At 57.6% G+C, this 26,370-nt stretch overlaps 1 protein-coding gene and 1 long non-coding RNA gene across 10 annotated transcripts in view; one reads left to right on the forward strand and one right to left on the reverse strand.

Annotated features, from left to right (window-relative positions):
* The window catches only part of KIFC3 (kinesin family member C3), a 35,503-nt gene extending 27,337 nt beyond the window's left edge, over window positions 1-8,166 (reverse strand). For 2 of the 8 annotated variants that reach the window (XM_070061961.2, XM_070061963.2), the window contains exons 1-2: window positions 2,972-3,182; window positions 281-426 (exon numbers count right to left, since the gene is read on the reverse strand). In XM_070061961.2, the coding sequence (XP_069918062.1) occupies window positions 281-426; window positions 2,972-3,143 (318 nt within the window). In that variant the 5' untranslated portion in view covers window positions 3,144-3,182. Of the gene's footprint in view, window positions 1-280; window positions 427-2,619; window positions 2,920-2,971; window positions 3,183-8,009 lie in introns of those variants that run through there. The other 6 variants (XM_070061965.2, XM_070061960.2, XM_089319377.1 and 3 more) reach the window with 6 other exon arrangements.
* A 2,250-nt stretch (window positions 8,167-10,416) lies between these two features.
* Window positions 10,417-16,033, forward strand: LOC103348472 (uncharacterized). Of its 2 annotated transcripts, XR_007919918.3 has the most exons (4): window positions 10,417-10,557; window positions 14,869-15,009; window positions 15,101-15,155; window positions 15,712-16,033. It is a non-coding gene; the product is annotated as an uncharacterized LOC103348472 (long non-coding RNA). The 2 variants fall into 2 exon arrangements; XR_016224855.1 differs by lacking the exon at window positions 15,101-15,155.
* Window positions 16,034-26,370: the final 10,337 nt, after the last annotated feature.

The raw sequence follows: 26,370 nt of genomic DNA on the forward strand, positions 1-26,370 counted from the left end.
TGGGGCTCAGCCATCTCAGCAGGCCCCATGCCTCCCATCTAACTCCTCGGCAAGGAAAGCTGCTGTCACCCTCTGCGAGATCTTCCCCCAGACAACAAAGCAAACTGCCCCAAGGTCGCGGGCTCCCAGGGCCGTGCTGGGGCAGCCTGGTGAAGAGGCTCCGGCAGGTCCCCAGCTCTCTCCTGGGAGCCTGCAGGGGACCCGGCTGCAGGGGTTCACGGGGCCAAGGCCTACCAGCCCAGCCAGCCCCTCAAGTTTCTGCAGGCTGGGAGCTTCTTACCTGTAAGGTCAGGTAGAGCCTGTGGGGACTCCCAGGGCCAGCCCAGTCCACGCTGAGTGCTCGGCACTGTGCTAGGGCTGGGCGGGCTGCACTGCGGCCACCAGAGTCCTCGTCGCCAACGCCGCCGACCGTGTCTTTTCCACGCCCTGACCGGGGATAGAGAGATGGGTGAGATGCTCTGACCACGGGCCAGCGCAGCGCTCTGGCTGAGCTGTGCACCTGTCTGCCCACCCGCTCCACACAGAAGCAGGGGCTGCCTCCAGGTTCTCCTCTGGAGAGCACCCAAGACCCCACCCGCTCCCTGTCCCCACAGGGGCTTTGGGGCTGGCACGTGCTCTTTAGCGCCCTCTACAGACAGTGGCAGAAGGAAGCTGATGCCAGCCAGCACCCGGGGCCTGCCTTTATTACTTCAGCCGCCTCTAGGTGGCAACTTCTCCTCTGCTGGCTCCAAGAGCATACTCAGAACCAGCTAAAACGCATCTGCTGGCACCTCTGACACACTGCCTCCCTCCAGGACAGGAGAGCTGACTGGGGCAGGCCACCCCGTCCGCCAGCACCCTCCACTGTGGCCAGATGCGGGGCCAGCGACTCGGGGGGACACAGCATCCTGAGTGCCAGCCCCTGGAGCCAAGCGCTGTCCAGGCCTCACAGCCCCTCTTTCATTTTCATTTATGTATTTATTTTTATATATTTGAAAGGCAGAGAGAAAACGACGGACAGACAGGGATCGTCCATGCCCTGGTGTATTACTCAAAGGCCTGCAACTGCCAGAGCCAGGCCAGGCTGACGCCAGGAGCCAGGAACTCCATCCGGGTCCCCTGTGTGGGTGGCAGGGGCCCGAGCACTTGCTTGAGCCATCACCTGCTGATTCCCAGAGCGCACATGCAGGAAGCTGGAACTGGGGCAGAGCTGGGACCTGAACCCAGACACTCGGATGTGGGGGGCAGGCATTCCAGGCAGCGTCTTAGCTGCTGCACCAGACGCCTGGCTCCCACCTAGCTCGGGCTTGGCTGGTTGCGAGTACAGTGGGGCTAATGAGCCAGCCTCAAAGCCCTGTGATGAGGATCTAACAGGACGGCACACATACAGTCCCCACAAATGCATCCCATCTGGACCACAACTGCCATCAGCTCACGACCTCCCCACTGGACTGGCAAAGAACCAGCAGCTCAAGTGGGTTAAGGACGTGCTCGGGTCACCCAGAGCCAGTACTCCAATGCCAGGTGCCAAAGGACGCTCTGCAGCTACCCTGCAGAGGGTGGCAGTGAGGGGGTGCCGAGGGGCCCAGGGCAGCCGAGGGGGGTGTGCACCCGCCCGCTGACACGTGCTGTGCCTTCACTTCTCATACTGAATTCCCCTTGGTCACTGTCGTGAGTCCGCACGGCCACAGCCTCCACAGCACCTGTTTAAGGGACCCACGAGCGCGTGCGCACACAGGACCGGCAGGGGCTGCCCAAAATCCTCAGTGACAACATTACAGGCTGTTCCTAGTTGCTTTTTATACATTGAAGTTCTCCAAGTTCTCTTTTTTCTCTTTTCTACCAGAAAGGCAGAACTCATTCCTATTATATCTGTGATCCTAAGGACATCCTTGCAGGGAGGAGAACACCCTCTGCCCTCTCCTGGCCACTGGGTCTACCGGTCCCTAAACTCCACATTTTTCCCAGAGGCCCCCCTGGGTCATCCCCAGCCGGCCACAGGCAACCCGGAAAGCAGGGAGACCTCGGGAGGCGGCCCGCTGGCTGCCGCTGATGGCACAAACACAGGAGAGCGGGAAAGAAGAGGAGTCTGTCCCGTGCCTGCTCTGGGCCTCAGTTTCCCCTTCTGTGCATGCAGGGGCTTGAACCCGATGGCCCAGAGACCGGCTGGTAACAACCCCTATCCCCATGTAGGGCAGCAGTGACGGACAGCAAAACCCTTCAGGCAGCCAGCCAGCCGGGCGAGCCCTCTCTCCCTGACAAACCAAAGCACCCTGCCAGGGAGAGCTCCGGAGAGGGTCGGGGCACCTCCCCGGCCCCCACAATCCAGCCCCACCCAGCACCACAGGAGCCAAGCACCTCTGGGTGGCCGCATGCCCGCCCGGGGACAGGACCCAGACAGGCGCGCTGGCACCAACAGTTCCCCAGGGCCCCTTCCCCGCCCCCTGCCCCGTGCTGCCCTGCTACCTACAGAAGCCGCCTGGAGGGCACCTCAGACAGAGCACATGGGCGCCCAAAGCCCGCCAGGCCGCGCTCCCCACCAGCCTCAGTCCACCCCTCACGCCTCCCTCGGGCCAGCCCAGCCGGGATCAAGTGTCAGCGCCGCCAAGGGCACCCCGGCTGCCCGGCCGCTTCACCTACCTTGTTTACCAGCTGTGAGCCCGGGAGCGCTCGGCCTGGGACCGGCAGATCGGACGGCAGAGCCCCGGCCGGGCCGGCCACCGAGACCGTGGTTGTCCTTCTTCCCTTTCCCGCTCCAGGGACTGTTAAAGTTTAACCCAGCGTCCAGGCAGGGCGCAGGGAAGGGGCGCCTGGCGAGGCAGCGCAGGGCACTGTGCCTGCCCGCCCGCCAGCCCGCCTGGCTCGGGCTGCCGCTTACCCTGTAATTACCTGACAGCTCTGACTGAGGAACCGGGCGAGAAACCTCAGTCTCATCTCTGCGATCTGGAGGAAGGCCGGGAAATAAAGAGGCATTTTAAAAATGCGGACTCACCAGTTCTCAACCTCCCCAGGCCGGTGTGCGGGGAAGGGCGGGCAGCCGGGCTGGCAGCGGCTGGGGCGGGGCGAGCCATCCCCGGCTCCTGCTCCGCGGCCCGGCCCACTCTCCACAGGCCCCGCAGCGAGGGCGTGGCTCCCAGGTTCCACGTCCTGCGAGAAGGGACCATGGCCCGGGGCTCAGCAGCCTCCTCCGGGCTCGGGGCAGCCTGTGGAGAGAATGACGGGAGATGAGCTCCACAGGTCAGGGGATCACAGGTCACCTGTTGCCCAGTGGCGGCCTCCAGCACAAAATGGGACCTGTCACCATTGGCAGGGTGCTTGCTACTGAGCAGGGAGGCTCAGCAAGGTGCGGGTGTGCAGCACCCTGCGGGGCGTGCCTCTGAGCCCGGCGGCACAGACAGTGCACAGGTCATGGCCCCACCTGGAGAAGGCACCACAGCAGCACCATCTCCCTCTACCCCGAAGTCTGGTCCTTTTTCTCCAAGACGTCTCAGTTTCTGAACCATCAGCCTCAGGCTGCTCTGCAGACAAGGGCTCGGGAAAGCCCTGGCTGTGGCCAGTGCCAAGCTAGACGTATCTGCAGCAAATTCTCTTAAAGTTAGCTCACTTGTGTAGCCGTCTAGCCTTCGCTGTGCCTGGAGCAGGGCAGGTACCACGTCAGCTGTTGAGATCCCAAGATTCATCCATCCCTCATTTACCACTTACTTATCAGATGCCTGCTGTGGGTCAGGTCCCTGCCGGGAGGGGGAAGGGAGTCCTCTTTAATCAGGAGAGATGCAGCCTCCAAGCTCCAGGTCAGAAGGGAGATACACGTTTCAATAAACCCTCCCAATCTGAACGGGATCCAGGGAGGCTGGAGGTAGGGAGGTAGGTGCCAGGCACCAGGTGGTGTGCAGGGCACTGATCAGAAACAGAAAACTCACAGGCCCCTCGTGAACAGAACAAAGGGACCAGAGTTCCAGCATGCACTGCACAAGACTTTACTGAGCACCTACTATGTGCAAAGCAGTCTTAAGGGCATTTAAGCTGACCAAGCTAGAGTCTCATGTCCAGTGATGTCACTTACAGAAGAAGGGAAATCAGCCTGGAGAGGCGACATGGAGTTTGCTTTTGGTTTTAAGATTGAGTGGGGGGTGCCGGCGCTGTGGTGTACTGGGTAAAGCCACCGCCTGCAGTGCTGGCATCCCATATGGGCACTGGTTCAAGACCCGGCTGCTCCACCTCTGATCCAGTTCTCTGCTATGGCCTGGGAAAGCAGTAGAAGATAGCTCAGGTGCTTGGGGCCCTGCACCCACGTGGGAGACCCAGAGAAAGCTCCTGGCTCCTGACTTCAGATCAGCCCAGCTCCAGCTGTTGCGGTCATTTGGGGAATAAACCAGCAGGTGGAAGTTTCTCTCTCCTCCTCCTACCTCTGCTTCTCTGTAATTCTGCCTTTCAAATAAATAAATAAATAAATATTTTTTAAGGTAGAAACTGAAGTCACTTGTTTAAAACTTTTAAAAAAAATTGAGCTGGGGGCCTGGTGCTGTGGCGCAGTGGGTTAAGCCACGGCCTGCAGTGCCTGCACCCCATATGGGCACCAGTTCAAGTCCCAGCTGCCCCATTTCTGGTCCAACTCCCTGCTAATGGACTGGGAAAAGCAGTGGAGGAGGATGGCCCAAGTGCTTGGGCCCCTGCACCTACATGGGAGACCTGGATGAAGCTCCTGGTTCCTGGCTTCAGCTTGGCCCAGCCCTGGCTGTTGCGGCTATTTGGGGAGTATATCAGTGGATGGAAGATCTCTCTTATTTCTCTGTCTCTCCTTCTCTTGCTGTAAATCTTTCAAATAAATAAATAAATCTTTAAAAAAAAAACAGCTGAAATATATACAACAATAACAAATAAACAAATTGAACATTTAAAAAACAGATTGATTTGGGGGTGCCTAAGGTACCTCCTAGTGCAGCTACCTGGGCCATGTAACACTCTCCCCCAGCTCACTGCAAGGACCACTTCCTGCAGGCAGGAAAGCTGTCTGAACTACATCCACTACCCCTAACCACTCTGGCTCCAGCACCCAGCCTACAGCTGTGCGCACATCACGCATTCTGTACGGCTTGCTGGGTGGATGAACTGAAACGCACACATGCAATTGCTGAGACTGAAACCTGGGAGAGAGGTCAGGGCTGGACACCGAGACTCGGCGTGAAAGACAGCCACTGACGCCAGAGGTGAGGACGCAATCACCAAAGGTTGAGCAAGAGCAGTGGCAGCTGGGTGAGGACAGGGCGCACTCGGGGCCAGTGAGGAGGCTGGAGAAGGGATGCCAGACAGGCGGCAGGTGCACCATCAACTGCAGTCCCAGCAGTGACTGGAGAGCTGACGGGAGGGACAGGATGGAAGAAAGCTGAGGCAGGTGGAGGCCCTGGGGGCTCCTCAAGACAGCGGTCAGGGGCTGGCGCTGTGGCTTAGAAGGCTAAGCCTCTGCCTGTGGCGCTGGCATCCCATATGGGCACTAGTTCATGTGTGGCTGCTCTACTTCTGATCCAGCTCTCTGCTGTGGCCTGGGAAAGCAGCAGAAGATGGCCCAAGTGCTTGGGCCCTGCAACCGCGTGGGAGACCTGGAAGCTCCTGGCTCCTGGCTTCGGATTGGCTCAGCTCTGGTGGTTGCAGCCATCTGGGGAGTGAACCAGCGGATGGAAGACCTCTCTCTCTCCCTCTCCCTCACTCTGTCTGTAACTCTATGTCTCAAATAAATAAATAAATAAAAATCTTTTAAAAAGAAAAAAAGACAGTGGTCAACGGAACAGGGCAGAGGGCAGGCTTGGAAGGCTTGAGGGGTGGGGTGAGGGCTGGAGGACAAGCAGCCCCCCTTCTGTTCGGGGCTGTCTGGCAAGGGTGAGAAGGAGAGGATACACCAGAGGACGTGGTACACCGAGCACAGGGTTGAACATGCCAGGTAGACAGAGAACTAGGGATGAATGAGGCTCTGAGAGTCCAGGGCCGTGGGCCTGAAGATCTAGTACCAGAGGCCCAGAGCTGGGTCCCGGGAGAATGGCATCATGGGTCCTTGCTTCCCGGACCGAGGAAGACAGCTTGGAGGAGGAGGCTCCCGGATGCAGTCTCGCTGGAAAGGGAACAGGAGTGTGTGCCCAAGGACGGGGCAGAGGCCAATCCAAACACGTGGGCAGACGCCACGGGGGAACCGAGATGGAGCAGCGTGCAAAGGAGGAGACCGAGGGAGGCAGCACCGCCCTGGTCTCCAGGCCGTCTGGCACAAAGCTGGGCACACCGGCAGCCTGCGGGCCAACGGCAGAGCCGGGGGAGGGCCGGTGCAGCTGCGTGCCCGGCTGCAGGGCACTGAGGCTGACTCCACGGGCAGCGGGGGTGTCGGGGAGATCCGTGAGGCCACGGGGCGCCAGCAGACAAGATTCCTGTGGCTATCAGGACGGGAAGCCGGCGAGGCGGCCAGGAAGACAGCAGGAAGAAAGAGGAAGGGCGTGCTAGATCCCAAAGAGGAGGAAGCAGCTGAATTTAGCAGCAGGACGGTTGTGAAGGTCAAATGTCTCAAGGAATCTCAAATGAGTCCAGGGTCTGGACCCACAAAGACGTCCTCTCTCTCTCCTCCTTTGCACAGGGATTTCACACTTGACCCGGCTTCTGGGTTCCGGCTTCCCGGGACCTCTGCCTACCTGGGAGTCACAGGGTAGGGCCAGGAGGCTGGCTCAGACCCTGGCTCTGCTGCTCACTAGCTGTGTGACCTTGGGAGAATGACTCTGACCCTCTGTGCCTCACCATTTCCCTCTACCAAATGGGGAGAAGCCACCTTACAGGTCAGAGCAGTGTGTGTGTAATCGTGTTTGGCACAAGACTGGCACACGCCAGGAGCGTGAACATCTTATTTTGCAGTGACTGCTCCAGGGGTGGTGGGATCTAGAGGAGCTGGCTGGGGGGCCGGGGGGGGTGGAAGGAAGAGGAGGCCATCTGGCTCTGTGGGTTTAGGCTCTGGCCCTGCCCGAGACCAGGGACACCGCAGAGACGGGGACCAGATGACAGCTGCCCACAGACTGCTGCAGGGGGACAGGCCGAAGGTCGGAGAGGCAGCGCAGGGGCTGAGATTTCCAAGCCTCTGCGCCCCGGTGTCCACACAGACAGCAGAATTTGGCACCAGCGTCCCTCAGGTCCAGACACTGCAAACACAGGGCCCCGTTCTGAGGCTGCATTCCTAGCAAATAGCTCCCGCCGGCCAAGGGCACGGGGAACACGGCAGGACAAGGGTGGGTGCTCACCCAGCCCCAGCCCGAGGGAAAGCCAGGGAAGGTGAAAGGCCAGAGGTGGCCACCACCCCCTACCTTGAGCCACACGTGTTGGGCGGTGGGAGTGGGGCTGCAACCGCCTTTCAGAATTCAAATAAGCTTCCTCTTTAAAATCTCCCAGGACCAGGCCCTTCACTGCACCGGCCAGAGTTCTGCTCTAACTCGCAGTGGGGGTGGGTGGAAACGGGTGGCTCCTGGGCTCACTCTCCCTGCAGGGACCCCCGCCCCCCTGCCAGCTGCAGCTGTCAAAGGCCCTCTCCTCACTGCCCAACAGGGCCCCGGCTGGCCGGGACCCTTCTTCCTGACCGCGGGACTGGCGCACCCCACCCTGTGCCCCGCCAGAACTGACCGTGGTGGGAGGGACCAAAGGGGGCGGGGGTGGGTGGGAGCAGGAGACCCCTGCAAAGGGGGCGGCGCTGATTGACACTGCAGCTCCCAGGTAGGGTCTGCGCTCTCCCCCGGCCAATGAAATCAGAATCAGCTACGGAGCCTGCTCCGATTCCAGGGGACATGCTGCCCCAGTGCTCGGCTCCCAGCAAGGTCCTCGGCTCCCGCTGGACGGCGCCGGGGGCCTGCGCAGGGCCGGGTGTCAGGGGCCCGGCTCTCCCCGCGTCCCTGGCGGGCCGGGGCACAGGGGTCCCGTGGGAAAGGCCGGCCCGGATGCGGCGCCCCGAACGGCGGACCGGGCGGAGCCCGAGCGCCCAGCCCGCCCCCAGCCCGCCTGGGCCCCCGACTCACCGGCCCGGCGGAGGCAGGATCCCGGCGTCGCCGCAGCGCCCGGGGCTCGGCCCGGCCCGGCCCGCCGGTGGGAGGCAGCTCCACGCCGCCGCCTCCTCGGCCCGCCCCGCTCCCGCCCCTCCCGCACACTTTCCACAGGAAATGATTAACTCGGGCCGCGGCGCGTTCCCATGGCAACCGGCGCCGACCCCGGCGGGGGGCGGCGCGCGCGCACAATCTCACGCGCACGCGCGGGCCCAGGCGCGCGCCCCCGCACACGGGGGTGCCGGTGTGTGCGGCCAGCCGCGGGGGCACGCGCACACGTGCTCCTGCTTTCGGGAACGGTCTCGGGAGCAGAACATGCCACACACATGCCGGCACACGCCGGACGGCGCCCACCCATGAAGTTATCACACACGTGCCCACACCCGGTGGTGCACACTGCGCGCTCCCTCGTGCTGGTGAGCAACGCATCAGTCCTGGGACAAAGAGTGCATGCATCCTAGCCAGTACTCACACATACAAGGTGCTCCGGAAAGTTCATAGATGTCTATTCTGTTCAGTTTTTGTTTCTTTTATCTATTTGAAAGACAGATCTCACCTTCACTCCCCAAATGCATACAAGAGCTGGCGCTGGGCCAGGCAAAAGCAGGGAGCCAGGAACTCAATGCATGTCTCTCTATGCATGCGTGGTGGCAGAGACCCAAGTACTTGAACGTTCACCTGCTGTCTCCCAGGATGAACGTTAGCAGGAAGCTAGAATTGGATACAGAGCCAAGATTCAAATTTAGGCATTCTGTTTTGGAATGGGTGTGTCCCAATGGGTGGCTCAACTACCAGGTCAAGCTGTAGTCCCATGCATTGAGACTTTTTAATTTAGTTTTTAAAGATTTAATGGGGCCAGCACTGTGGTGCAGCGGGTTAAAGCCGTGGCCTGAAGTGCCAGCATCCCATATGGGTGCCGGTTCTAGTCCCGGCTGCTCCTCTTCCGATCCAGCTCTCTGTTACTGGGATAGCAATAGAAGATTAAAAAAATTTATTTATTTATTTATTTGCAAGGCAGAGTTAGAGAGAGAAAGACAGATCTTCCATCCACTGGGTCACTCCCCAAATGGCCGCAACGGCTGAAGCTGGGCCAATCCAAAGAAAGGAGCGAGGAGATTCTTCTGGGTCTCCCATGTGAGTGCAGGGGCCCAAGGACTTGGGCCATCTTGCTCTGCTTCCCAGGCACATTAGCAGGGAGCCAGATGGGAAGTGGAGCAGCTGGGACTCGAACCAGCACCCATATGGAAAACTAGCCCTGCAGGCAATGGCTTTACCTGCTATGCCACAGTGCCCGCCCTAGTTCAACTTTTAGAAAAGATATATTTATTTGAAAGGCAGTTACAGGGAGAGAGAGAGAGAGATATCTTCCATCCACTGGTTCACTCCCCAAGTGGCTGCAATGGCTGCCACCGGTCAGGCTTGTACCTGGAGCCTGGAACCCCATCTGGGTCTCCCACATGGGTGGCAGGGGCTCAAGCACTTGGGTCTTCTGCTGCTTACCCAGGTGCATTAGCAGGGAGCTGGATTGGAAGTGGAGCAGCTTAGATTTGAATCAGTGTTCATATGGGATGCTAGTGTCGTATGCAGCAGCCACTGTGCCAATTCTCAGCCCTTTAATTCAATTTTTCCATGAATTTTATTTGGTTTTTAAAAATATTGATTTCATTTTTAAAAATATTTACTTATTAATTTGAAAGGCACAGTGACAGAGACAGAGGGAAAGAGAGAGAAAGAGAGGGGGAGAATTTTCCATCATTCACTCCCCAAATGGCTACAGCAGCCAAGGCTGAGCCAGGCTGAAGTCAGGAGTCAGGAACTCCATCTGGGTCTCCCACTTGGGTGGCAGAGACCCAAGGACTTGGACCATCATCTAGTAAGTCCCAGGCATGTTAGCAGGAAGCTAGATCAGAATTGCAGGATAGCCAGGACTTGAACCCGCACTCTGATATGGGCTGCGGGCGTCCCGAGGCGCAGTTGGACTCGCTGCACCGCAACACCAGCCCCTCAGTGACTCTGTGGAAGGACCCTGTGCACGCCTCTCACATGCTCATTCGCTTTCCTTGCTCGAACACACACACACACACTTTCTTCCCATCCCGGCAGGCACTTGCACGGGAGATGGTGCACATACACTCTGTCACGTGCTCTGGCACACGCACTGTCACGCTGTCTAGCGCCAACGCTTAAGCCGGGCTGCCTCCCAGCCTCTCCCCTCCCCCAAGCCCAGCAAATGAGCATCTCAGTGCGGCAAAGCTGCTCGGGGGTTTTTTAAGGTAAAATATTCCTTTCCGCTCCAGCGAAAGCAGCTCCCAGTTCAGCCCCAGAAGGCCCTCCCCTCGGGGCTCCTGAGCTCCTGGTGGGGGCCTGGGGGAGACTGAGCGGGCGGGCAGGACAGACAGCTGACCCGGAGGAGCTGCTCTGTTCTTTGTCTCCCAGACAGAGGCGCGTTTGATTCCAGGGTTAGCAGCAGTATTCTCCCTCCAGGGTGCGGAAGGAGAAAGCAAGCAGGCTGATGGCTCTGCAGGTAATCCGAGGAGGGTGGGCACGGGGCCCTTCCCGCTGGCCCAGGAGGGGCAAGGCGGGAACTTGCGGGGTCCTGGCGCTCCAGGCGAGTTCTGTCTCCTGTGGCTGCCCAGGCCCGGGACTAGCAGTCTGCCAGGGCCTGGGCCTTCGAATGTTTTGGATGCCAGGTCAGCACAGTCACCGTCCCTCCCACTGGACGTGGGCTAGGGCCTGTTTGAATTTGAGATTCCTGAGCGAAGGCTCAGTGGAGGGTTAGATGGCAGGCTCCCGGTGGCGGTGGCTGCGGTGGCTGCGAGGCTCCCTGGCGAGTTTGGTTTGCAGCCAAGGCCCCCTGAAGCCCCTCCCCATGGGAGAGAAAGCCTTGGGGCCGGCAGCAGGGGTGAGCGGACGTTTCCAGACACTTCCCTTTACTGTGGTCCCTGTTGGTTGGTGGGAGGGTGGGTCGCCTGCCTTCCAAGTCCTGGTGTGAAATGGGGCGGGGGCTGGTCTTACTTGGGAGGCGGTACATCCACACGAACGGCAGGTTCCTTCCGGCAAGCCTGAGCCAGCATTTTAACTTAATAACATTTAGTGTTCTTTTTCTCTGATTAGATGTTCGCTGTAACCCTTATCCCACCCACTGGAGATAAACCCTGCCAACACTGTAGTACAGCCTTTTCCCTTTTCTGGGCACATAATAGACACCATTTACTTCTAAGCTAGCCCCGTGCCAGGCACTGCAGCGAGCGCTTCATAAACACGAACCCATTTAACCCCGAGCGCCCGCGCCATCAGCCTGTCTTTCAGGAGAGAAGCTGAGCCTCAGGAAGTTTGTTGATGAATCCAACCTGCAGTGAACATGAGCGGGGAGCCCCCAAGGATGTGTGGGCACACCCAGAGGGCCATCCTGTGTATACGGGTGCGAGAGCACAGTCCCTCGAAGGACCAAGAAATCCGGGGCATGAAGAAGAGATGTTCTGGCGCTGGGGCTGGGGCTGAGGCTGTGGGGTAGTGAGTTAGTTCTCCGCCTGCGGTGCCAGCATCCCATGTGGGCGATGGTTCAAGTCCCGGCTGTTCCACTTCCGATCCAGCTCTCTGCTGATGGCCTGGGAAGGCAGTGGAGGATGGCCCAAGTGCTTGGGCCCCTGCACGCATGTTGGGGACCCAGAGGAAGCTCCTGGCTCCAGCTGTTGCAGCCATTTGGAGAGGGAAACAGTGGATGGAAGACCTCTGTCTCTCCCTCTCTCTGTGACTCTGCCTCTCAAGTAAATAAATACATCATCTTTAAAAATGTAAAAAAAAAAAAAAAAAAAAAAAAAGAGGTATTCTTAGAACTGTAGCAAAACTCTGACTTGAAAAGCACAAACTAGCCGGCGCCGTGGCTCAATAGGCTAATCCTCCACCTTGCAGCGCCGGCACACCGGGTTCTAGTCCCGGTCGGGGCGCTGGATTCTGTCCCGGTTGCCCCTCTTCCAGGCCAGCTCTCTGCTATGGCCAGGGAGTGCAGTGGAGGATGGCCCAGGTGTTTGGGCCCTGCACCCCATGGGAGACCAGGAAAAGCACCTGGATCCTGGCTCCTGCCATCGGATCAGCGCGGTGCGCCGGCTGCAGCGGCGGCCATTGGAGGGTGAACCAACAGCAAAAGGAAGACCTTTCTTTTCTCTCTCTGTCTCTCTCTCTCACTGTCCACTCTGCCTGTCAAAAATAAAAAAAAAAAAAAGAAAAGAAAAGCACAAACTAGGGGCTGGCATTGTGGCGCAGTAGATTAAGCCTAAAGATGTGACACCCGCATCCCATATGGACACCAGTTCAAATCTCGGTTGCTCCACTTCCAGTCTAGCTCAGAAGGTGGCCCAAGTGCTTGGGTCCTGCCTCCCCCATGGATGATCCGAATGGAGTTGCAGGTTTCTCTCTTCAGCCTGGTCCAGACCTGACTGTTGGCACTCACTGGGGAGTGAACAAATGGATGCTAGACGTCTCTCCCTCTCTTTTTCTTTCTCCCCCTCTGTAACTCTGCCTTTCAAATAAATAAATAAATCTTTTTAAACAGAAAAAAAGAATGGCTTCACGATTGTTGACACTTATTTTTAAAAATGTGCCAGTCACCAGGAATTTCATACTGATCAACTCCAAGGTCATTTCTATCCGGAAACATCACGCATGATCCCCTGACCACAGGGAAAGCGGACAACTTCCAGAAACCTGACCATGCCAACGTAAGTGAGGATGCTCATGTTCTGCCTTTGACCTCTTCTCAGCCACCTCTGGTAGAGGCACAGCTGTCTCAGGGGGCCACACCAAAGGCACATCCAACCTGTGCCCCAGGCAGGTGGCAGCAGTGTTATCTTTGTGTTGAAAGAGCCTGAAACTCTCACCTCTCCATCATCCCTCAGAAAAACGGGCAAGGGCCTGGGAGCCCTTGGCAAAGGGAAGCAGAGAGGGGAGATGATAGCCAGACTGTGTGACCCGATCCTCACGGCACCACAGTCAACACGGGTACGATGTGCGTGATTTTCCGGTTCTCTTATTCACCCTGAGAGCCAGGCACCTCCAGGCCTTGCAGACGCTGTGCTGCCTGCCCTCTCCTTTACCCCACTGCCACATGCCTCTGCCAGCCTGTACCCACCAGTTCTGCTTGTCTTGCTTGTCGCCTTGGAGGAGACCGTCCGTGACCCCTGGCAGCTGCAGGTGGGCTCACCCCTGCAGTGTCCCCCACCCGGGGCTGTCACAGACATTCCTGTCTGTCCCACTGGCACCTTGAAGGCAGGGCTCTTTCCTGATTCCAGGATCAACCTCAGCAGAGCCTAGCCCAGAGCCTGGTGTCACGTGCAAGATTTCAAAATGTTCTTGGAAAATGAGAAACTTTTTTAGCGCAAAAAAAAAAAATGTTGAAATCCATGCAGTTTTTTCATACTAGAAATTTTCCATCACCTTTCCCATGACCCTGCTATGCATTAATGATTTCAAAAAAATTTTGGACCAAAATAAACTTTCAATCCCATTTCCTTGAATTTTTTTGTGGTGAAATGAGAAGGCCATGCCAAGACGGCCACTGGCAAGTGAGCCTCAGTTATTTGGTAATGGCTTTGGAAACCACCTGGCAATGGAGCCTGCCTGGCAACAGGCTGTGATTGGTTAGGGCATAAACCGCCCCTTGACCAGATTGGCTGCCTCGGCTATATAAGCTGCTGTACCAACTGAAATAAATGAGTCTGTGGGCTGCTTGCCTCTGGCCACTTTCACCTGACTCCCCGGTGTCTGTGTGGTGACTCCGCGCCTCTTGCCCCCTTGCTTCTCAGAACGAATCCATAGCAACACTTTTTGAAGTGCCTTTTGGGTGTTCATTGAATACACAGACCCTACAGAACTGAGAGGGGAGGAGCAGGTGCATGAGACATACCCAGATAGACTTTCTTCCCTGTAAATCAATGATGATTCCTAGCAAAAGGATGTAAGAGGATAAAGCCCCCAGGTAATGATTTCCATGGGGCAGCTATGGGAACCATGCATCTTCCCTCGAGGCTGGGGAACAGTTTCTCAGTCTGGGTTCAACAGTTCCGTAGCAAGGACCTCTCAGTCAGCTGCTGTTGTGAATCCACATCTTGCATAGCCCCTGAAATCGTGGGTCAGCAGCACTGCAGAAAGAGCTGGAGAGGGGGCCGGCGCCGCGGCTCACTAGGCTAATCCTCTGCCTTGCGGCGCCAGCACACCGGGTTCTAGTCCCGGTCGGGGCGCCAGATTCTGTCCCGGTTGCCCCTCTTCCAGGCCAGCTCTCTGCTGTGGCCAGGGAAGTGCAGTGGAGGATGGCCCAGGTGCTTGGGCCCTGCACCCCATGGGAGACCAGGATAAGTACCTGGCTCCTGCCATCGGATCAGCATGGTGCAACGGCCGCAGCGTGCTGGCCATGGCGGCCATTGGAAGGTGAACCAACGGCAAAGGAAGACCTTTCTCTCTGTCTCTCTCTCTCTCACTGTCCACTCTGCCTGTCAAAAAAAAAAAAAAAAAAAAAAAAAAAAAAAAAGAGCTGGAGAGGACCCCGGGGAGGAGAAGGGCTGGGCTCTGCCTCCGGCCACACAGCAGCCCCTAAGTCTAAATTCTGGCTTTGCCCCTCACCAGCTGCAGGACTTGAACAAGCTTGGCACGGGGCTCACTGGCTGGCTCTCAGGAGCCATGCTCTCTGGTGGGCGTGGAAGTTCAGAGGTCTTGGGTAACGCGTGGCTGGGGTGTGCACTCCCCTAGCCCTTGCCGGCTGTAGACTGGCTCCTACAGGAGCTAGGTACTCCACAGGTACTTGAGTGAGTGACACCTTCCACCTTTCCCCACTGTTCTGCAGCCTCATCGACAGGAGAAACCACTGTCCCACCTGCAGAGGTCCCTGCTGGGAACCAAGGCAGTCCTCCTGCCAATCAAACCACCTTGGTGGAAACTAACCTGCCCGGCGTGGCTGCACTCCGAAGAGCTTCCCAGCTCCCAGGTGAGGGGAACCTAAAACCTGTTTGTGACCCAGTGGCTTCAAGGTCAAAAGCAAACAGAGGCCTTTTTTTCCCCTTTATTATTTCCTGTAGTCTTAAAAAATGAGAGGAATGCAAACACTGCAGAGATAAAGTTCTTAAGCACCAGGTAATAAAAAGATTTAGCAAGAAGGGCCTGGGAAAGCCCAGGCCGGCCCCGCCCCCTGCCCCTCCTCCCTCTGATCACCCAGAGGCTCAGGGCTTCCTTCCTTGGTACTAGATGCCCTTCTGCTTGCTCTGAGCTGCGCTATATTAACACCGGCTCCGCTTTTGCCTGCTCTGTCATGATTTCCCCTTACCTGCTGCAAATTCTAGGTGGTTGGTTTATTTTCTTTAACTTAAAAATTGTTTTCCTGGGGCTGGCGCTGTGGGTTAGGCAACTCAAAGGAATCCTGGCTGTTCCACTTCCCATCCAGCTCCCTGCTAATGCGCCTAGGAAAGCAGCGGGAAGATGGCCCAAGTACTTGGGTCCCTGCCACCTACGTGGGAGATTGGGTGGAGTTCCCGGTTTCTGGCTTATGCCTGGTCCAGCCCTGGCCATTACAACCATTTGGGGAGCGAGGCAGCAGATGGGAGATCTCTCTCTCTCTCTCTCTCTCCCCCCTCTATAACTGTCTTTCAAATAACTAAATAATTTTTTTTACAAATTGTTTTTCCTGGGCCAGCACTGTAGCACAGTAGTTAAGCCACAGCCCTTGACACTGGATCCCATATCAGAGCACTGGTTCGAGTCCCAGCTACTCCACTTCCGATCCAACTCCCTGCCAAAGTGCCTGGGAAGGCAGTAGAAGATGGCCCAAGTGCTTGGGCCCCTCCACATGGGAGACCCAGAGGAAGGTCCTGGCTCCTGGCTTCCAGCTGGCCCAGCTCTGGTTGTTGTGACCATTTGGGGAGTGAACCAGCAGAGAGATCTCTCTCCATCCCTCCTTCTCTCTCTGTAACCCTGCCTTTCAAAATAAATAAATAAAATCTTTTTAAGAAAAATCACATAACGAGCATTTTCCAGGTAACATGTTCCCTACCACAGCCCCTACAGGGAGGGTGAGACCAAGAACTCGCTCAGCGTTGGGGTCCCAGCGACAAGAATCTTAGTCGTAAGCAGCTGCATAGCAGGTGGCCACTCGCCTCAGCCCCGGCTGACCCGGCTATCCGTGAGTCCCGTGTCTGAGCAGCTCCCACCTCTTTCCCCACACTCACCAACAGCCCAGGCGCCAACATCTCCCCACCCACAGCCCTGTGGGCCCCCTGGGGGAGGAGGGGAGGAGAAGGTCGGCAGCTGCACAGCAGTCGCTCTCAGCGGAGTCGGGGTTGGGTGTCTGACTTTCAGAACGTGTTGCCAGATTGCCATCCGCCGCGCTCTCCCGAGTTTACACTGAGGGTTGGCAGCGTTTGGGGACGAGTACTATTTTTCACACTAATTTACAATTTTTCTCTGGAACCTGGAATGCTCGCCCGGGCTGCTTCCCCTGCAAGGCACGAGGCACGTAATGAGCCGCCCGAGCCATGACTGCAGAGCTAGGGGTGTGTTGCTTTGGTCACCGGGTGCTCAGGCCAGGAGTGTCTGTGTCAGCCGGGCTGGGCCGGGTGGGGCTGAGAACAGGGACACACCCCTCCCTTCTCTGCCAGCTCTTAAGCCCCAGACATCCGCAGACACCCTCTCGGGGATCCGAGATGGGGTAGGCGTTGGTGTGGCGGGTGAGCCGCCTGTTGGGACACCTGCATCCCAGTATGGGAGTGCCTGGTTAGAGTCCCAATGCTGCTTCCAATTCCAGCTTCCTACAGATGCTCACTCTGGGAGGCAGCAGGCGATGGCTCACGTATTTGGGTCCCTGCCACCCACGTGGGAGATGTGGAATGCGTTCACAGCTCCTGGCTTTGGCCTGACTTAGCCTCAACTATTGTGGGCATCTGGGGAGTGAACCACTGAATAGAATATCCTTCTCTCTCTGGGTGTGTCTTTCAAATAAAGTGAAAATAAATTTAAAAAGATAAAGAAACCTTCCACTGGGGGCCAACGAGGAGCATGCCCCCTGCGATGCCGGAATCCCATATGAGCGCTGGTTGAAGTTCTGGTTTCTCTGTTGCCAATCCAGTTCTCTGCTAGTGCACCTGGGAAAGCAGAGGAAGATGGCCCAAGTGCTTGGGCTCCTGCCATCCCATATGGGAGACCTTGATGGAATTCCTGGATCCTGGCTTTGGTCTAGGCCAGCCCTGATCATTGTGGCCATTTGGGGAGAGAACCAGTGGATGGACCATCTCTCTCTGTCTCTCCCTCTTTCTCTCTAACTCTGCCTTTCAAATAAGTAAATAAATCTTAAAAAAAAAAAAAAAGAAAGAAAAGAAAAGAAAAGAAAAGAAAAGAAAAGAAAAGAAAAGAAAGAAAGAAAAGAAAAGAAAGAAACCCTAGACATGTGATTCTGTTCAGGCAGCCACGGGCATCCCGACATCATCCCTGCTCTCCCACTACCCTGTGCTGGGTGTCGGTCAGTCACTCCTGGACCAGAACCCCTCCAGGAGGGGAGGGAGGGGCCGAGGCAGCAGCCAGGGCCAGGGAGCCTCCTGCGCCTGGGAAGCCCCAGCCCCAGCCCGCCCAGCCCGCCTCCTGGCACTGCAACCTCACACTCTCTGTGCCAGGCCCTGTGGCGGCCACAGCAGCTCCCCGCAGCCTGGGTGCTCCTCCTCTGGGGGTGGCCCTTGTTTGCAAACAGTAGGGGAAGCTTTGCCACAGCTGATTAACCAGACTCCCACGGCCCCGGGTCTTAGTCATCCCGCCCAGCGCAAGCAACCTGCGGCCCGCCCTGCCAGCATCGCCCGCTCCAGGTGCCAGGAACAAGTGACGGGGAGCCCCGCAGGCCCAGCGGCGTCCACCTGCCACCTTCCGGGGCTGCACGGATGCACTTCCTCCTGCCCCAAGCAAGCAGGATCCGCGGGCCTGGAATGCCGGGGCAGCAGCTTGATCTCGGCTCAGCTTTCAGCTGCTGAGGGACAACTACGTGCCCAGCTCTGGCCTTAACCTGTAGATCTAGGGCTGCCTGTGCTGTCATTTGCCATTTGCTCCCCACCGAGGGGGAGGGGCTGCCGTGGGGAAGGTGGGAACCGTAGCATAGGGGCCGTGTCCCCAACCCCGTGTGTCACCCTGGGCAGGTTTCTTGCCCTCAGCTGGTCTCATGTCCCCCCAGCCTCGGTAAAGAATAGGGGGGCTGGTGACCTTCCCAGCCCCACAGCCAGGAGTGACGGGTACTAGAATGGATGGCCCTGGCCCTGCCAGTCCCAAAGTGGGGCGATCCACCCCAGCCCCCGGGGCTCCGGCTTCATAATTTATATGCAGTACACGTGCCACTCCAAGGACACAGGGAAACACTGGCGGTTGCCGGGGGCTGGGAGGAGGAGGGGCCTGGGGAGCGAGTGCTAATAGGGATGGTTGCACAATTCTGTAAATGTGCTAAAAACCCTCCACTTCCGCATTTGCAACGGTTGGATTTTATGGTATGTTAATTATGTCTCAATAAGACTATTTAAGAAAGAAAGGACAAGAGGAAGGAAAGGAGGGAGAGAGGGAGTGCCCAGGGTCAGGCCAGAGTTGCCTTTGGGATTTGCCTTCAGCACCCAGCCTCTCCCCAGCCATCTCCCTCCAGGCACCCCCACTCCAGAACACAGAGAAGCAGCGTGTGAAGACCCCCAAGTGGCAGAGGACGGCTCCGGCTGCCGACCAGAGTGGCAGGGACCCCTGCCTCTGGTGCTCACCCTCTCCGAGGCACAAGGAGCCAACGTGGATCAAAGAGCAGGTGTGTGTGGACCCAGAGGGAGGAGGCAGAGGGTAGCGGGAAAGGTGACAGTGGCCAGGGCAGCAGAAAGCCTGTGAGTTCGGGCGCGGTGTCGCTGTGCTGGGGAGGGCCTGGAAGCAGAAGCAGGGACTGGAAACATGGGGCTGGCCAGGGCTGCCCTCGGTGGCCTGGGCTCCCCACAGGCCTCCAGACAGGGTGAGTAGGAAATACACATTGCTCTCTGCCAACTGGGACAGCCGTGTGTGCTTGGCGAGACTGAGGGACACCTGCTTGGCAAGGCTGGGGGACACCAAGGCAGCCAACCCAGACTTGACCCTGAGCCGGGGCACAGGTGCAGGGGCCCACAGCAAGCGCAGGTTGGGCCAGACAGGCAGGTGCCCAGCCCACTCCTGCTGAGAGGAAGCTTCCAGGGCCAGAGCAGGGTCCTGGGGGGTCTTAGAAGCACAGCTCCCTATGCAAATCGCCAAAGGCAGACAACCCAGAGAGCAGCCCCTGCCCCACCTCTGCCGCGCCAAAGCTCCCAGTCCACACCGCGCTGCTCCCTGGGCAAACGGCCCCATCCTGAGTGGACAGAGGCAGATACCCCTGAGCTCCGGCCCCACGCCTGCCCCGCTCCCTCGCGGCAATCGCTTGGATTTCACTCTGCTCTGAAGCCAACCTCCAGCCTGGCACCCGGCAGGGGGCACAGCTCCCCCGGGCAGGCTGGGGGACCTCCCAGCCTCTGCAGCACCTGCCTTCAGAAGGGAGAGACCTGGGGACCCAGAGACTCAAGGCAGCTGCACAGTGACAGCCCGTGGCTTATGCCCAAAGCCAGCTCACACGGTGCAGAGCCCTGTGGGGAGCAGGCCCCGGGGGTGCATGGTCACTGGGGCTCTGCAGGACATCTGTGCTCATCTGTAACCAGAGCAGCTGCAGGCCTGGCTTCCCCATCACTGTAGAGTACAGGCCTGCGTGTCCACACTCAGCTCCAACTGGCCCCAGGGGGAAGTGGCAGCAAAGGGGTGAGATGTCGGGGGCATCAGTAGGGTCCCCCTCCCCTCTGCCTTGCAGAAGCCCCAGGAGCTGCCCACACATCCCCGTTCACACAGAACACCAAGGCCTAGAAGGTGAAGGAGCCGGTGTGCCGGGAACATGCACGACACAGGCGCTCGGAGGCCGTTTCTCTGTACCGCACCAGTGGGAGAGCCCACTTAAACCCACGCATGTGGGGACAAGCCCAGAAGAGATGAGCAGCCCCAGCCCTGAGGAAGTGGGGAAGTGCTCCTCCCCAGAGGGCCCAGGGCCCACCTCCCGCTGCCTCCCCAGGCGGGGACCCTCGGAAGATCCACCTTGGACTGGAGCGGAAGCTGGGCCGAGAAGCGAGGGTCTGGGCCGCCACAGGGGAAGGTCTGGGCTCAGCCCGGCAGCAGCTGAAGTCCCCGCATTCCAAAACCACAGGCCGGGAAGTGACACATGCTGTTGCCAGACAGGTTTAGGAGGCATCTGGGGAGTGGGGCTCCGGAAACTAGGTCGGGGCCGGTGCCATGCTGGCCAGCCTCCCGGGAGGCCCAGCGAGGAGACAGCACCCCCCTCCCCACTACAGGGGCTCCCGGGGGACCCTCCAGGCCAGCACGAGGGAGACCATGACCCAGGGCTGCTGTCCAGGGCAGCGAAATGGTGGAAGGTCTTCCCCCTTCCCCTGTCAAATCTGCAGCCATCATGACCTTCCTTGAACCACAAGTGAGACGATGAATGATGATAGTGACAGCTTAACCCTTACTCAGTGCCTGCTGCATGCCAGGTACCAAGCAACCGAGCACTGTCGGAGGTGCAGTGGATTCCACAAACTGAGGGGCTTGAGGCCAGACACAGGGCCGGCAGTGTGGTGCAGAGGGTTGTGTTCAGTGTTGACACCTGTGACACCAGCATCTGGTATGAGCAGCCGGTTCTGGTCCTGGTCGCTCTACTCCTTTTTTTTTTTTTTTAAAGATTCATTTATTTTATTTGAAAGTCAGAGTTACACACAGAGAGAAGGAGAGGCAGAGAGAGAGAGAGAGAGAGGTCTTCCATCCACTGGCTCACTCCCCAACTGGCCACAATGGTCGGAGCTGTGCTGATCCGAAGCCAGGAGCTTCTTCTGGGTCTTCCATGCGGGTGCAGGGGCCCAAGGACTTGGGCCATCTTCTACTGCTTTCCCAGGCCATAGCAGAGAGCTGGATGGGAAGTGGAGCAGCCAGGCCTCGAATCAGTGCCCATATGGGATGCTGGCACTGCAGGCCGGGGATTTAACCCTCTGTGCCACAGCGCTGGCCTCTGCTCTACTTCTGATCCAGCTCCTTGCTAATCCACCTGGGAAAGCAGCAGAAGTTGCCCCAAGTGCTTGGGTCCCCGCCACTCATGTGGGAGTTGTCGATGGAATTCTAGGCTCCTGCCTTCAGCCTGGCCCAGCATTGGCTGTTGTGGCCATCTGAGGCATGAACCAGCAGGTGAAAGATCTCTCTATATATATCTCTCTGGTCTCTCCCTATCTCTCTGACATTCTACCTTTCAAATAAATAAATCTTGAGAGAGAGAGAGAGAGAGAGAGAGAGAGAGAGTCAGTCAGTCACCGGGAGGCCCTCCCAGCTCCCAGCTAAGCCATGGGTCCCGGAGGAGACAGAAGAGCAAGGGTGTTGTGGTGTCCCCCAGCGCTCCCTCCCAGTGGAACAGGCGCCACCCCACTGTTGGCCACATGGAGCCTGGCCCCAGCACAGCGCGGCGTTTTCTCATCCAACACTCTCAAGGTGGAGACCGATTCTCCAGAGGAGAATTCTCCAGAAAACCAGGACTCAGAGGATGCCCGCCATGCCAGTGAGGCCCCAGCTCTGCCCACACCTCAGTCTTTTGGTGGAGGGCACTCAGGGGGACTGGGGGCCGCGGGCATGGGTATGCCTGTGAGGACAGAAGGGATAGGTCAGAGTTGAGGACCAGGAGCCTGTCAAATCGACACGCTCTGGAGCCCCACAGGGCCTGGAGGGCGGGCAGGCAGTGGCCTGGCACAAGCAGGGGCACAAGACCCTGAGGGACCTCCGCTCTGGACACCGCCGGCCAGAGGAATCAACGCCTACAAGAGACCGTGACCTTCCGAGTAGAAACCCCAGTGGCTTCCCTGGGAGCTCAAGACAGAATCCGACCTCCTCCCACTCAGCTCAGCCTGCCCCTGCCTTCCTGCGTGCGCCCCACAGCTGCCACAGGGCCTTTGTACTTGCTGCTCCCTCTGCCTGAATGCCAGCCCCGGAACTCTGTGCACACCACTCCTCACCCCTGGGTCCCCAGCTTGGCTGCCGCCTCCTCAGAGTGGCCTTGGGGTTAGAGACGTCCAGTAATCTTCTCTCCTATCTCTGTTTTACTTCCTTCATAGCACTTACTGCAAACCGCAATTACTCTACTTTTAAGATTCAGTGGGGCTGGTGTTGTGGTGGTTGAGCCACGACCTGTGACTCTGGCATCCCGCAGAAGCTCAGGTTTGAGTTCAGCTGCTCCGTGTCTGGTCGGGCTCCCTGCTAGTGCATCTGGAAAAGCAGCAGCAGACGACCCAGGTGCTGGGGCCCCTGCACCCACACGGGAGACCCAGAAGAAGCTCCTGGCTCCTGACGTCAGCCTGGCCCAGCCCTGGCTGTCATTGCCATTTGGGGAGTGAACCTGCGGATGGAAGCTCTCTCCCTCTCCCTCTCTCTGTAACTCAGCCTTTCAAATAAACAAATACATCTTTAAAAATATATAGATATATTTATTTATTAAAATTTTTATTTGCTTATTTATTTGAAAGTCAGAATTACAAAGAGAGGGAGATCTTTCATCCTCTGGTCCACTCCTAAAATGCCTACAATGGCTGGGGCTGGGCCAGGTTGAAGCCTTCTTCTGGGTCTCCCACGTGGGTACAGGGGCCCAAGCATTTGGACCGTCCCCTGCTGCTTTCCCAGGCCATCAGCAGGGAGCTGGATCAGAAGCGGGGCAGCCAGGACTTGAACTGGAGCCCATACAGGATGCCGGTGCTGCAGCAGCTTAATCTCACTTGAACATAGCACCAGCCCCTATTTATTTATTATAAGGGCAGAGAGACAGAGAAAGGGAAAGAGAAAGGTAGAGATAGAGATTAAGATAGAGAGATCCCATCTTCTGCCTGCTGATTCACTCCCCAGCTGTAACAATCAAGGCTGGGCCAGGCTCAAGCCAGGAGTCTGGAACTCCATCTGGGTCTCCCACGTGGGTGGCAGGGACCCAAGGACTTGGGCCATCTTTTTTCTCTTTCTTTTTTTAGATTTTATTTATTTATTTGATAGGCAGAGTTACAGACAGTGAGAGGGAGAGATGGAGAGAAAGGTCCTCCCTCCGCTGATTCACTTCCTAAGTGGCCTAACAGTTGGAGCTGACTGATCCGAAGCCAGGAGCCAGGAGCTTCTTCTAGGTCTCCTATGCAGGTACAGGGGCCCAAGGACCTGGGCCATCCTCCACTGCTTTCCCAGGCCATAGCAGAGAGCTGGATCGGAAGAGGAACAGCCAGGACTAGAATTGGTGCCCATATGGGATGCCGGGTGCCACAGGTGGAGGATTAACCTGTGCCACAGCGCCGGCCCCAGGCCATCTTCTACTGCCTTCCCAGGCACATGCGCAGGGAGCTGGACTAGAAGCAGGCCTGGAACTGGCATTTCCATATGGGATCAGGCCCCACAGCAGCGGCTTAATCGGTGACACCACAACACCCATCCCTGTTTAGTTAGCATTTGCTCCTCTGTGCATTTCACTCATGAAGGCGAGGACTTTGTCTCATCCCTGCTGACCCCAGCACCCAGCATGGCGGCTTGCAGGTACAAAGTTCTCAGTGGCTACTCACTACATACGAGGATGAATGAATTCTGTAAGGATGCAGTCACAGGTAGATGGCCTAAAGCCTGAGAAAAGACTGGGATGTGGTGAGGACAGTGGCTGGGCCTCAAGCCAGGAGGCCTTCCTGGAGGAGGGGTGGCTGCAGCTTGGGGCAGGGTCAGGAAGCAGGAAGAGGAAGCAAGCCACTCTCTGCTGCTGCAGCTACAGCCACTGCCACGGAGACCAGGGCAGGGTTCCTTAGGCCACGTCCTGCCCCGGCCCTGGTGACGGACTCGGATCAGGGGCAAAGGTCCTGAGACTCGGAGGTGGATTTTCACCCTGTGACCCTCTGGGCCCATTTGCCGGCACTCTCTCTAAGTGCTGAAGGCCAAATGGCCTCCTTGTCTCTTGGAGACCTGGGCAAACCCAAAGGTCAGCCTCCTTATCTCCCTCAGCCACAGCTGGGGACGTTAGCACCAGTCTGCTGACCTCAGAGCTGCAGAGGGCACAAGAAACACGACTTGCACATCAAACTCCAGGAATATTCTCCCAGGGCACGACAGACAGCCCAGTGGGTCAGACCACGAGGTCTGGGCCAGGCTCTGGGCCAGGGGGTTAAGCCCCCTGCTTGCGATGCCAGCATCCCGTTCCGCAGTGCCTGCGATCAGGACCTGCCGCCACGTCCCTTCCAGCTTCCTGCTCATGCGCCTGGGAAGGCAGCAGAGGATATCCTGAGAACTTGAACTCCTGCCCCCCGTGGGAGGCCCGGAAGGAGTTCCAGGCTCCTGGCTTCTGCCTGGCCCGGCCTTGGCTGTTGCAGGCAATTCAGGAGTGAACCAGCGAATGGAAGAGCTCTCTGTCTCTCTTTCTCCCTTGCTTTGCCTCTCAAATTAATCAATCTTTATTATGGGAGAAAAAAAACGAAATGCACTCTGGAGTTAAAATCCGGGGCCACTGGTTGCATGCTTAGGCAAGTCTCGTGACCTCCTGAGCCTACTCCGTCCTGTGTCCCTTGTCCTCAGGAAGTCACAGAGGAGAGGCAGGTGTCTGGGCTGGTGGTTATGAGGGGCCCGGGGTGTCCGGGTGCCACAGCCGAATGCCAGGGTGAAGTCCCCACCCCTCCACCCTGATTCGCTTCCCACTGACGCGCACCCTGGGAGAGCACCCGGGTCCCTGCCATCCTTGTGGGAGACCTGGATTGAATTGCAGGCTCCTGGCTTTGGTTTGCCCCAGCCCTGGCTGTTGTGGTCATCTGGGCAGTGAACCAGAGATGGAAGATCTCTCTCTGTCTCTGCCTTCCCAATGAAAGAGGGGAGGAGGAAAGGAAGGAGGGAGTGAGGGAAGGAGGGAGAGAGGAAGGGAGATACTGTACAAAGTAAGCTTAAAAAAGGAGCTTTTGGGGCCAGTGCTGTGGTGTAGCGGGTAAAACCTCCACCAGCCATGCCACCATTCCATATGGGCACCGGTTCGAGTCCTGGCTGCTCCACTTCCAATCCAACTCTCTGCTATGGCCTGGGAGAGCAGTAGAAGATGGTCCAAGTCCTTGGGCCCCTGCACCTGCCTGGGAGATTTGGGAGAAGCTTCTGATTCTTGGCTTCAGATCAACACAGCCCTGGCCATTGTGGCCATTTGGGGAGTGAACCAGCAGATGGAAGAACTCCCAATCTCTCTCTGTCTCTGCCTCTCTGCAACTCTGCCTTTCAAATAAATAAATCTTTTTTTACACAGAGAGAGAAGGAGAGGCAGAGAGAAACAGAAAAAGAGGTCTTCCATCTGCTGGTTCAAATGGCCGCAATGGCTGGAGATGTGCTGGTCCAAAGCCAGGAGCCAGGAGTTTCTTCCAGGTCTCCCACACAGGTGCAGGGACCCAAGGACTTGGGCCATCTTCCACTGCTTTCCCAGGCCATGGCAGAGAGCTGGATCAGAAGTGGAGCAGCTGGGACTAGAACCAGTGCCCATACGGGATACTGGCACTGCAGGCAGCGGCCTTACCTGCTATACCATAGTGCCGGCCCCAATAAATCTTTTTTTTCTAAGGATATATTGAAGAAGTAATGAGAGCAGGCGCCGTGGCTCACTAGGCTAATCCTCCGCCTTGCGGCGCTGGCACACGGGGTTCTAGTCCCAGTCAGGGAGCCGGATTCTGTCCCAGTTGCCCCTCTTCCAGGCCAGCTCTCTGCTGTGGCCAGGGAGTGCAGTGGAGGATGGCCCAAGTGCTTGGGCCCTGCACCCCATGGGAGACCAGGATAAGTACCTGGCTCCTGCCATCGGATCAGCGCGGTGTGCTGGCCATTGGAGGGTGAATCAACGGCAAAGAAAGACCTTTCTCTCTGTCTCTCTCTCACTGTCCACTCTGCCTGTCAAAAAATTAAAAAAAAAAAGTAATGAGACAATGTCCACGGACAACATGGAACACAGTAGGTGCTCAACACATGATAGGTACACTTATCAAGGAGCAGTTAATGGCGCTGTGGAAGGGTCCCTCATTCTGCAAACTGACTGGCCTGGCCTCTAGGAAATGGTAAGGTCCTGGAAGCACAGAGAAATGCAGGGGCTGTTCCAGAGGGCAGGAGACCACAGAGACAAACAGCTGAACGTGGCACTGCACTCAGGTTTCCTCTTGTCACAAAGGGCGGCTGACAAAATCCCAGTAGTGCCTGGTAGGCAGACAGCAGTGCTGTTTCAACATGAATTCCCCATCCCTGTACACTGGCG

The sequence above is a fragment of the Oryctolagus cuniculus genome, chromosome 18, assembly GCF_051225735.1.
Source record: "Oryctolagus cuniculus isolate XC-2025 breed Fujian yellow rabbit chromosome 18, ASM5122573v1, whole genome shotgun sequence".
Taxonomy (NCBI): Eukaryota; Metazoa; Chordata; class Mammalia; order Lagomorpha; family Leporidae; genus Oryctolagus; species Oryctolagus cuniculus.